The sequence below is a fragment of the Dromiciops gliroides genome, chromosome 2 (genome assembly GCF_019393635.1).
Source record: "Dromiciops gliroides isolate mDroGli1 chromosome 2, mDroGli1.pri, whole genome shotgun sequence".
In the NCBI taxonomy this organism is placed as follows: domain Eukaryota; kingdom Metazoa; phylum Chordata; class Mammalia; order Microbiotheria; family Microbiotheriidae; genus Dromiciops; species Dromiciops gliroides.
In genome coordinates, this window is record NC_057862.1 from 117,798,685 (window position 1) to 117,811,427 (window position 12,743).

General features: G+C 40.2%; 1 protein-coding gene across 1 annotated transcript in view; it reads right to left on the reverse strand.

Moving 5' to 3' along the window:
* LOC122744712 (cell migration inducing hyaluronidase 1) overlaps positions 1 to 12,743 on the reverse strand; it is a 239,432-nt gene that overhangs the window by 99,081 nt on the left and 127,608 nt on the right. The window contains exons 2-4 of the mRNA XM_043990351.1: positions 10,087 to 10,205; positions 3,016 to 3,165; positions 1,857 to 1,995 (exon numbers count right to left, since the gene is read on the reverse strand). Coding sequence (XP_043846286.1) covers positions 1,857 to 1,995; positions 3,016 to 3,165; positions 10,087 to 10,192 — 395 coding nt within the window. The 5' untranslated portion in view covers positions 10,193 to 10,205. The remainder of the gene's footprint in view (positions 1 to 1,856; positions 1,996 to 3,015; positions 3,166 to 10,086; positions 10,206 to 12,743) is intronic.

Here is a 12,743-nt window from a genome sequence, read left to right on the forward strand (position 1 = left end):
ACAAAAATTAAACTGTCCTTATTCTGAAGTAACTCCATAAACATATGTTGAATAAATCAAACTGTCAACAAAAATAGCAATCATACCTTCCGCCAATGAATCTATATTCAGGGCTCAGAACAAATAGGAGATACTTTGATCAGTCAGTCAGTTAATTCACATTTATTAAGGATCTCTTTTGTGCCACTGCTAAGTGCATTTATCATTAAAGTGCATAGAAATCGGAAGTTCTTTCAACTTGTAAATAATACAATTTGGGGAATATATCAAAAATGGAATTTCTGAGATAACTCTTGCACTAGTTGTACCTTGGATACTATGTAATCTGAATAGAAAACAAGTCCAGTAATACTAAAACTCTTATGACAAGGAATATGGCCTAGTAAAGGGCTGATTTTGTGTGTGGAGTAAAATTTCACTCCTTTAAATTCTGCTTTATTTTACTCCCCAATTTTATGAAGTCCTTCTCTTAAATCCTATCTGGATGATTCACTCTTGTATTGAAGTAACCCTGGGTTTTCAAAGGCTATAATTATAAAAGTTGGATGAAATCTCTGGCATGTCTCACTATGGCACAATGGAAAGAACACTGTCTCTGAGGTCAGAGGACTGGAGTTAAAATCCTTTCTCTGAAAACTATGACCAATGTGATTTGGGGTAAGTCGTGTAATGACCCTGGGCCTCTATTTCCTCAACTGTAAAATGATGGGGTTTGACAAACTGGCCCCCAGTAGCCTTTTCAGCTTTATCTCTATGACCTTATAAAGTCCTTGAGTATGGGCCTGATGAATGATCATTGATCTGGCAAGGACCCATCCAGCTAAATGTGGATGAGGTGATCACTGGAAGAAACAAACACACCAATGAAATAATGGATATTTTGAATTGCCTCAGTCTCCATAAATGAGACTATAATTGGAAGATGGTTGGAGAAATTGAAGAAGTGTGACACCTAGGCCATAGAAATTAAAATTGCTTGTGAATTGCACATTTCTTCAGCATCTTCCATATCAATGGTGGCTTCCTTCAGATTGAAAGTTGCTTATGAATTGAAATAGTTTTATTTATTGTATCTGTATCCTGGCTCCTAGCATAGTACCTGCCACATAATGGGTGTTTAATAAATAAGTTGAGTGATTATTTATGTTTGCCATCACTTAGGCTAGACTTATAATTACTTTCATGATTTGTTGAGGCATGAAAACCTAGGTTTTCAGAAGTTATGCCCCTATAGCATAAGTTGTTAGATTACATTGATCTGAGAAGTTTTGGAGTATGGGCCTAGTGATGTCACCCAAGGCTCATCTTCTCATCATCTTTGGAAAAGTTTGGTAGTTCAATAAGGGTCAGGAAGCCTGGGATCAGGAAGGCCTTGAGTTCAAATCCAGTCTCAGACACTTAGTAGCTGTGTGACCCTGGGCGAATCATTTAACTTCTATTTGCTTCAGTTTCCTCATCTGTAAAAATGAGGATAATAGTAGCACCTACCTTCCAGGATTGCTGTGAGGATTAAATGAGATAATAATTGTAAAGTGCTTAACACAATTGCAAAGTGCCTGGCACATTGTCAGTGCTATACAAATAGTTATTATTATTATTATTGATTATTAATCACCTTTGGCTCATCATCTGGTACCAGATGATGACTTTTTTAGTTAAAGAAACTAATGAAGGGCCATCTACAAAGTGGAGAGATTACTGACTGGGTTAATGGAGGAAATATCTACAATGGTTTAAATTGTGGATTTTTCAAAATATTGAGGTATTGACTATTTCCCAAGTGGAATAGAAGCCCTTAAGTCTCCCTTAAATCCAACTCAATATTGTAGTACACTCCAGGAAAGCTATTTACATACCTTCCAAACAAGACAATGCTGAAGTTACTCTGGAAAAGGCAAGTCTCACTCCCAACATGCATTTCTCCACCATTCTCGATAAGTATATGTCGAGTCCGCAAAACAATTGGCTCAGTGTTATCCTTAATAACTAGTTTTCCTGAACAGAAAGAAATGGGGTGAAGTTTGAGCAGCAATATGGGAAGATGAGAATAGAAGAAACTTAGAGCTGGAAGAAACTTGAGAAGCCAATTAGTCCAACCCCTTCATTTTATAGGTAAGGAAAATAAGACCTAAGGTGATAAAGTTAATTGCCCAAAGTCACAGGTAAGCTAGAAGCAAATGTGGCCTTCTAGAAGTTAACACAGAAATACAAAATATACCCTTCTCTCTTATGCTATGGGATGACCCTAGGCAAATTGCTTACCTTCCTGGGCCTCAGTTTCCTTATTTGTAACATGAAGGGGAGATTGGGCTAGATGACTTCCCAAGTACTTTACAAATCTAAATCTGGGATCTCAGGAATATTCTCCCAAGGTTATTTTTTTCTCTTTTGATCTTCCTTTCACACCTCTTTACTTTGGTCTAGATCTGAGATTTCATTGGTATTAGTAAAACAAAACAAAGCAAAAAAACCCCAAAACAAACCAAAACAACAAAAAACCCACCTCTCTTTACCAGAGCAGGTTAGCAACTTTTCTGATACTTAAAGACTTAAAGGGAATTGCCTGGGACTTTGCTATGGTCTTGTTGTGTGTATTGGAGACAGAAGTTAAAACCAGGATTGTTTGACGACATAGCCAGCATGCTATCCATCAAGCCTGGCAGCCTTAACACCCTCTAAGTTGCATCATATTTGCGTAATGTTGTTGTTGCCATACACTGTGTTAGGAAGGAAATTACTGGAGTCCAAGAAGCATCTCATTAATGGTTTTCTTTTGTAAAACCTCCAACAAGAACAAGCTATAAACCATCTCTGGACTGCAGAGCTGATGATTAGCTCTGAGAAGCAGCTGTTCTGATTGATATTAAACTGAAGCTGACGGCCTGTGTCATTTCTTCTGTCTTTCTGAACACATGGCAGAAACCTGTCCTCACTCTCTATCTTATTAGGGAGGATATTAGGCAGGGAAGGAAAAGAGAGGTGGGGGAGCTTGCTGAGGACTACTTTGCTGCTTACCTCCATCTGTAATGTGGATGGAATGGACGGTGGCAGAGGATGTGAGCAGGAGCCTCCTGCCCTCACCAATGTGAACTCGAAGATCTTCGTCATGGCCAGGGGCCCAGGGATATAAGTCAGGGTCATGGTCAGGACATTCTGCTAATGCTCCTAGAAATGAAGGCATGTACCATTTATCCAGAATTCATTAAATACCAGTTTCCTCTATAAAGGGCCTTTCTCCCAAGATGCTCAAAAGTGCCCAGAGGGAGACTCATTCATCCTCACCCCCTTCAAAATGGGAGAAGCATCAGAATAAATCTCCACTTTACATATGGCAAAGTTGCATCACAGATGAAGATACTCCCAGTTTTCTAGGCAAGTTAAATGCTAGAACTAGAACCTATCTCTCTTGATATCTAAGGTCCCTTCTGTTCTTTGGAAAGTAGTATTGACTCTCCTTTCACTCTGACTATAATGAAGATGCTATCTCCCAAGCAGGTTCCATTTTGTTATCATAATTTCCCAGACAATAAGTTATTGCAGCACATTAGATTTCTAGACAGGAAACTCTGGGTTCCAATCCCACTTTAGAAACTTGCTAGCTGTGTGACTTAACCTCTCTGTGCCTCAGTCTTTCTCATCTGTAAAATGAGGGGGTTGGGCTTCATGCCCTCTGAGGCCTCCTTCAGCACTAAATTCATAAGCTTAAGATCCTGTGACTTCCTAGGTCAGAGAGTACACATAGGGACAGTTGGAAGCAACCTGAGAAACAATAATAAATACTTGCCATTTTTGCAGTGTACAAAACTTCTGTAGATACACACCACCTTTTTGAACAACAATGCCATATGCTAAGTAAAATGGGACCCTAACAGGCTAATAGGTGGAAGGGACCACCTGTAGCCCCTGGTTTCTTAGCTTACTGTGAGGATCAAAGCTTTTAAAGCCTCACAAAAAATGTCAACTATGATTAATATTATTAAATCATCCATTTCCATTTTGCAGATGAGCAAAGTGAGGTCTAGGGAGTTTCCACAGCTTGTTTGTCAAGTTCCACAGTCTTGGGACTAGAACCCAGGTCTGTTCAGCCTAGTTTTCTTTCCATGAACAGATATAATTCCTCTGGAGACTTGGCCTCATGCATGACTTCCCCGTGAATGCTGTCGCTTTCAGGTAATGTGAGCTTTGTCATTAAAAGATGCCCATAGCGGCAGCTAGGTGGCACAGTGGATAGAGCACCGGCCCTGGAGTCAGGAGTACCTGAGTTCAAATCTGGCCTCAGACACTTAACACTTACTAGCTGTGTGACCCTGGGCAAGTCACTTAACCCCAATTGCCTCACTTAAAAACAAAAACAAACAAAAAAAGATGCCCATATAGAAACACTGTACCTTTGACTCATATTTTCAGCTCCCTTCCATAAGGGCAACTTTGTTCATGGTGGTTAAACTGACTGGATGATGTTTTCCCCTTTTATTTTTTTTCTTTTAAAATAAATTTTATTGATGCCTCAATTTATATTTCAGTCATTTCTAAAGATAATGCCCCATTCCTCAAACTATGCCCCTAGCTTCACGATCATAACACCCCCCACCCAAGCTTACACATATCTGACTTGAATTGAAAGTTCTCTTTTAAGCCAAACCCACAATTCAATTATTTTTATCATAGGAAACCCTTGGAGAAGAAATTCCCTCTAACAATTCAGGTTGGCAACTTATAGTCATAGACCTTGCAAGTTATAGTTTTAAATAGTTGCCTGGGTCATGAAAAGTTATAAGTTCTCCAGGGTCATACATCCCATATGGGTGAGAGAAGGCACTTGAACCCTAGTGTTTTTGACTCTGAGACCAGCTCTCTAGCTACTACTCCATGCTGACTCTCAGTTTAATTGAACTCAATTCAAAAGGAATTTATTATGTCCATGCTAGTTGTAAGACTCTTTGGTGGGTGCTGGGAATAAAAAAGATAAAAAGGAAACCGTCCCTGACCTCAAGATGCATCCATTCTAATAAAGGAATACAAGGTATGCACAGAACAGTAACTTCAAGCTAATTTGGTAAGGTATGGTAATGCATCCCTGTAATTCCTGCTATCGGGAAGCTGATGCTAGAGGATCTCTTGAGCAAAGAAGTTTTGAGTGACAGAGGCCAAGCTAGTCAGGTGCCTGCACTAAATCTGACATCAAAATTTTGAGACCTCGGGCAGCTAGATGGCGCAATGGATAAAGCACTGGCCCTGGATTCAGGAGGACCTGAGTTCAAATCCAGCCTGAAACTTAACACTTACTAGCTGTGTGACCCTGGGCAGGTCACTTAACCCCAATTGTCTCACCAAAAAAAAAATTTTTTTTGAGACCTCAAGAGTCGGAGATCATCAGATTGCCTAAGGAGAACTAAGCTGGCACAGGTCAGAAAACGAAGTATGCTGATCAATAGCGGGTCTCTAAGAAGCAATGTAGTGCCAGGCTGAGTGAAAGTGAAAGAAACCTTTTTTAAAAAAATTTAAAGAAAAGACAATTTGAAGAGGGAGAAAGCACTAACAACTTGAGGGGAGAAGGAAATTACAATCCATCCCCCCCATATTTAAGCCTAATCACTGGGCCTGATGGAATTATCAGTCTGGAAACCCTGACTACCATTTGAGACTCAAATTATTTCATTAAGAGGTGGGGGTTGAATTCAGTGGGATTTTAATGAAGCATTTTCTGCTTTTGCAGATTTAGATGGATTCGTGTTAGTGACCATCAGATGGAAAATGCAGACTAGCTCAGCAGTGGGATCTTTATCTTAATGCAATAATATTGTATTTCCAAATATGTGGCAAAGCTGCCAAGAAGTGTTTTAGAAAATGATTTCTGTTGCAGTATCCAGAAGATGAGAAAAGTAAAGGGAAAAATGGACAAGAAATCCAGGAGATTATTTCTCCCCTAGGGAATTGGTTCAAGGAAAACTGACAGTTCACAGTTTGACCCAAATCTGAGCTGTACACTTAACTTGTTTTGAGCCTCAGAAATAGAGCTAGAGCCCTGAGGAATGCCCCAGAGAGGGATCTTCATGTATCCCTTCTGTAAAGACACAATCGAGACAATTATCCAAGGCCAATGAGTCACTGTTCATGTGTGCAGTATATGTTCTGCCCCAGGGACAGTGTTTTCCATTCCAGATACATTTAATCCTAGTGCAAACAGGCAAAGAAGTACAGTTCCCCAACTATGATCTACAGAGGAGAGGTTTAAACTTGGCCCAGCAACCCATAAATCCAAATGGGAAATTGTTCTTGGATTAGCCCATTAAGTTAATTTGCTCCTATTTGTAAAGTTCCAGGAGCAGGCAAACAGCATCTATCTCTTATCCTATTCATATTCAGTCTCAACACCACAGATATTCCTGTCCTTGTAGCATCTTATCCTTGAGTGGATTTTTTTTTTTTGCTTTGGGCCTTGACGCCTTACCCTCCATCAGGGAAATTTGGGATTCCCTTTGCATGATTCAGAATCAGTGTTATTAAATGACTTCCAGTCATGGGTCTGTAGTGCATTTGGTAAAATATTTGTAGGGATTTTCAGGCCAGTAGTGTAGTGGAAAGGGTAATGGACCAGGAGTCTGCGAGAGACTGGTATTCAGACTGCCTCTGACAGTCAAATAGCTGTGTGATCTTGGGTGAGTTGTTTTCTCATCTGTAAGATGGGGATACTAATACCTAAAGCACCTCCTTTACAGGGTTGTTAGGAGGATCAAATGAAATAATATACATAAATCCCTTTGCATACCTTAAAGCACCATAAAATATCAGTTATTAATAACAAGGTGTCCCAAAAGTCTTAATGAACTATTAAGCTACAAAAGCTTTGAGTGCACTACAACTTTCAAGACATCCTTTTAGTTGAAAAATAGAGGCCAAATTTACATGGCATAGTTTCTGTTTCTCCTCTAGAGTCTGAGATAGAATATGTCTCAGAAGGAGAGAGACAGAGACAGAGAGATATAGAGAAACAGAGATAGACAGACAGAGGGGGAAGAGAGACAGACAGAGGCGTTGTGGGCATGAAGCATTTGCTTTCTTTTTCATGGTTTTAGAGTTAAAAAGAGCCTCACAGACAGCTAAGGACAACCTGTACCTGACCAACCCCTAATTTGAAATGAACAAAGGGCCATTTTCAAGTGGCTTGAAATTGAAAAGCAAGAGGGAAGTTCTCAATTCATCAAGAAATGCCTAGGGAAGAATCTTATTTCTTCACTTCGAATACCTAAAATAAATCAAGTCTTTGGAGAAAAAAAAATTTTTTCAACTACATCAATACAGATGATACATATAACCCCAGTGATAGTTTCAGTTAACTAAACTTTCAAAGTTAAAACATAAACTGCTTCCACTTATGTCACCAAAAATAAGATTAAGAATTGTATAGAAACTCCTTTCCACTTTATGCATTTGCACCAGCTGTCTTCCATCCCAAAAATGCATTCCCATCTCAACTTCACTTCTCAGAATCCTTATCTTTCTTCAGCCCTCAGCTCAGGTGCCACATCTTCCATGATTCCTCCTAATAGTTAGCTTACTCTTTCTTCCATTTTCTTTGTACTATTCTTTGTACTTATCTCATTAAATAATATTTGCAAAGCACTTAGCATAGTTCCTGGTACATAGTAGGTGCTTAATAAATTCTTATTCCCTTCCCTTTCCCTATGTCATATCTTGCCTACCCTCATACCTCAGTGGAATGTAGAGGGCTTCTTAAGGGCAAAAATGGTGTTTTTGTCTTTGTATGCCTAGGTCCTAGCATAGTACCTTGCAGATAATAGGTACTTAATGAATGTTCACAGAATCTTCAAATTCTAAGGGACCTCATTAGCCATCTAGTCCAACTTAAGGGATGCCTAATTAAAACATCCCCAACAAGGGGTCATGCAGCTTCTCCTTGAAACACTTTTTTTGGAGGCAATTGGGGTTAAGTGACTTGCCCAGTGTCACACAGCTAGTAAGTGTTAAGTGTCTGAGGCGGGATTTGAACTCAGTTCCTCCTGACTCCAGGGCCAGTGCTCAATCCACAGGGCCAGTGCTCAATCCACTGCGCCACCTAGCTACCCCTTGAAACACTTTCAATGAAGAGGAGCACATTGCTTCTGGAGGCAGCCCATTCCACTTTCAGTCAGCATTAAAGACCCTGACATCAGGCTCAAATTTGTCTCTTAGCAGCTCCCACCTATAGCTCCTGGTTTTGTCATCTGGGGCCAAACAGAATGTCTAATCTCTCTTCCTCATGGTTCTTCAATTCAAATGCTTGAATGCATTCACATGAGAGATTCCACAACATATTACTATGTTCTACCTGCACCTCTCTGATGTTGTGAGGATTATTAATTAGCAAAATGAGGAAAATACTTTGAACTCCTTGTAGAAAACCATTACTTATAAACATGAGAACAATGATAGTAAATCAGGCTGAAAATTTTAAACATAATAGACCTTTAAACTAAACTTCATTTTTATTGATTGTAGTTTTGTCTTTTGACTCACAGAATATTCTGCTCTTGCTCTCAAACATTAAAAGAAATTGAAGGAGATAAGGTTGGATATATTTGATCTGCCTAATCATTCTCTCTAGTAACTTCAGTAATGGGCTCCCTTCTCCCATTGGAATAAATGGCCTGGATGCCTGACCCCACATTACCTCCAGTCTTCATAACTAGGGTCACTCAACCTGAAGGCTTAGCCCCATTCCAGATGCTAGGACAAATCTGGTGCCAGGGCATTAAGAATAAAAGGATGCATGATTCCAGAGATCAGGCAGTTTTATTCTACAGAAGTTATATTCTCCCTGGTTGCTAGGTCCTTTCTTTGTCTTCTGTGAACCTTGAATCCCCATTTCCAGAGATGGAGTTCCAATCCTGCTCTACTGTTTCTGAGTCCCTTCCTTGAAATATTACCTAATAGCCCAGGTCATCAGACTTGAAGAAACTAGAATCATAACCCTGAACCCTACTCCCTCTGGGCTATTTCTCCGTCACTACCTGCTGGATCTCAATGATACTTGCAGTCCACCTATTTTTATTTTATTTAATTTATTTTTTGGTGAGGCAACTGGGGTTAAGTGACTTGCCTAGGGTTACACAGATAGTAAGTGTTAAGTGTCTGAGGCTGGATTTGAACTCAGGTACTCCTGACTCCAGGGCCGTTGCTCTATCCACTGCACCACCTAGCTGCCCCAGTCCACCTGCTTTTGATCTCCACCTACTACCTGCCACTAGAAACCTCCAAGGCTGGGCCTCTGCCAGACTTCCTGATCTTACCACTAACTTGTTTTATTCTCAGCCTCTTGTCTGACACCAGATGTCTCTGAATGTTTATGGCTAGACCCCAATAATGTTGAGGAACCACATTTATCTCATCATACCTGCTACTAAATTCCTCTGACATCCACTGGAAGGCTCTCATGATTTATATAAACAAATTTATATAAAAATGTTGATTTAATTTTATGTATCTCTATGATTTATATATAACTCAATTTGTTTATTTATAAACTAAATTTATTTATTAACCCTCTAGTATACTATTTTCTTTATCTGCATTTGAATAGATTTTATTTTAAAATTTTGCTATCTCAGTCAAGAATCTGGACAAAGTAAAAAGAAACAAACTACAGAAGTTGCACATGGAAGGATGGACTAAAAAACTCACTTTGTTAGAATTAACTTGTTTTGGAAAAGTTTTAGAGATCATATAAACCACACTTCTCTCCTCATTTTAAAGAGGAGGAAACAAGACACCCAAAGAAGCCAGATAACTTTTCTAAAGTCACACAGATAGTAAACAGCAGAGATTTCGCTCAAACTCAGGTATTCTGTTGGCCAAGATCAGTGCTCACTTCACTCCCTTACACTGTTCACTTCCCAGCTGTCCACCTTTCTAGACTTCTTCCTCTCATTTTTTGTTAGAGGCTAATTCACTCTGGCAGTTCTCTCTAATCTCTGGGTCTCCACCACTAGTGATCTGGACCATCCTGTCACCACCCAAACCCCAGTTGTGACACCAATGATCCTTTACAGGGTCTGTGGGCATCACTTAGCATGGGCAACTACTCACCTGGGAATAGAGCAGGAATGAAGAAGGCAAATCTGAGCCAGCTGACCGCCAGCATCATCTTGAGAAGAGAGGGATGCTTTCCAGCTCCTCCAGTGTTCCCTTTCATTCTGAGGAAGTATCTGAAACCAAAGCCCACCAATGGCAGAAACTCAGCAATGACGTGAAGTTTATTGACCAATTAGTCCCTTCACTTTCCCATCTAATCCAACCATGGCAGCAACACAGGATATAGATTCCCCTCCACAGGTTCAACTGAATCAACATGCAGAGGATGGAAAACACAAAGAGAGATACTGGAAGACAAGCCAAGTGGTCAGGGGATGATGTAGGGTAGATACACAGCAATATGCAGGCAGATACATAGAATGCGCTCTCTCTCTCTCTCTCTCTCTCTCTCTCACACACACACACACACACACACACACACACACACACACACACACGGTAAACAGCTGGGAATGAACACTCGAGGTTGTGAAATGGAGAGTCTGTGCGGACAGACTTTCCTTCCCCATCTTAGCTTGGCTAATGGCTTTGCTAGGGTCTGACCCGAAGGTTGGACTTTGCTACTGCATTGGTCCTGCTGCAGAAACTTAGTCATGGATGAAATTTCATCCTCAGCCTTGAACCTCCCACCCAGAGAGGGAAAGGTAAACTAACCCTCATCCAAAGCAAAATGGGAATTACTCAAATGAATAGCACCACATTCCCTCACGTGGGTTTATATTAGAAGTAAATATTCATCTTAGCCCTCCCTCCTTATTTCCCAATACATATTATGAAAAGTGGCAGCTGAAGGTGAGTCCCTTGCCATATGAACCAGGAGATGGAGGACTTTTTTTTTTAAGTCCCCATTCTTTTATAATTTTTTGTTGTTCAGGGTTTTTTTGTTTGTTTGTTTGTTTGTTTAAGTTGTGTCTGCCTCTCTGTGACCCCATTTGGGGTTTTCTTGGCAAAAATACTGGAGTGGTTTTCTATTTCCTTCTCCAGCTCATTTTACAGATGGAGAAACTGAGGTAAACAGGGGTCAGTGATTTGCCCAGGGTCACACAACTAATAAGTGTTTGAGGTCAGAGTCCAAGTCAGGACGATAAGTCTTCCTGAATCCAGTCTCTCCACTCCATCCATCTAGCTGCCCCTCCCTTATAATTACATTTAGATAAAAGCGCTTTTATTTAATCAAACAGCTGAATACATATTAAGTTCCTCCTGTGTTCAAAGCACCATTCTAGTTAGTTTTAAGCACAGTTCAGATGAGACTTCAACTTTCAGTACTTGCTCAGATAAACTAAGAATTGTCCCTAACCTTTCCACTTCAATGAGCTAATGCCCATTGGACTAGTGAGTCTTTATCTAGGCCTAAAGTCTGGATGGAGGAGAAGGTAAAAATCAAGTCAGGTTAATGAATGATACAACAAGAGGTATTTGGCCTATCTCTTCCACCTATGTATGTTGGGTATGTTGTGTTGCAAAGGAGAAAAATGCTATTCATGGGAGCAGGGGGCTAATTGAAAAATATAAGTTATGTATTAGTGCTAGTAAATGCATCTTAACAGTCGTTCCACTTGGGTTGGGATCAGGTTTGTTCGACACGATGGAACAAATTGTCTTTTTTTCCCCTCAGATTTTCAGAGTCACATGTCACCTGATACAGTAATGCCTTCCCCAAGGCATCCAAAGCAATGGTGCACCTTTTTATTCTCAATGGAAAGTAGGGGAGGGAGTGAGGCAAATGAAGAATTTGCTGTCTCCAGCAGGGAAGATAGAATGTCTGCTACTCAGTCCTGTGAAGGGCAATGTGATCACACAGTCCCTTGGGAAGAAAACATTTCTATTCCCTTTGGAGCCAGCAGCCCTAGCTGAATGATGTCAAGGTAAGGAACATGCAGGATCATAGATTTTAGAATTGGAAGAAGTCTTAGAGGTCAGAGTTCAAGCCCTCATCCTACAGATTAGGAAACAAAGAGCAGGTAAATGACTTAAATGGTTGTTAGCCCAAGGTCATAGAGGTGGGAAGTGTCAGAGCTGGCATTCAGACTCAAATCTTCAGACTAAACCTCATCAGTCTTCTTCTAATCACACTGATGGCGTGTAGGAGACAGGAGGAGCACAGGACCAGAGTCAGGACACCCGTGTTCTAGTCCTGACTCTCTGAACTCGGACAAGTTACTCAGCCACTCCAAGAAGCCTCTATTTTCTCCTTTGTAAAATTAGTAGAAGTTATCACTAATGTCCCTTCTAGCTCTGAAACCCTTTGCGTTAAACAAATATTAGGGGGCAGCTAGGTGGTGCAGTGGGTAGTGTTGGGCCTGGAGTCAATAAGACCCCAGTTTAAATCTGGCTTCAGACACTTACTAGCTGTGTGACCCTGGGCAAGTCATTTAACCTGTTTGCCCCAATTTTCTCATCCATAAAATTATAATAGTACCTACCTATTTCTTTTGGGAAACATTATCTTTATTTTATGGATAAGGATTGTAAGCACTATATAAATGTTAGTTATTATTATTATTAACCAGTGATGATTATAATAATAATGATAATGGCTTTTGTTTATCACTTTAAGGCTTACAAGGCATTTCACATATTTTATTTTATTAGATGCTCACTCAATACCCTTGTGGGGGTATATCTTAGTCAGAACTCAGGTCTCCTAA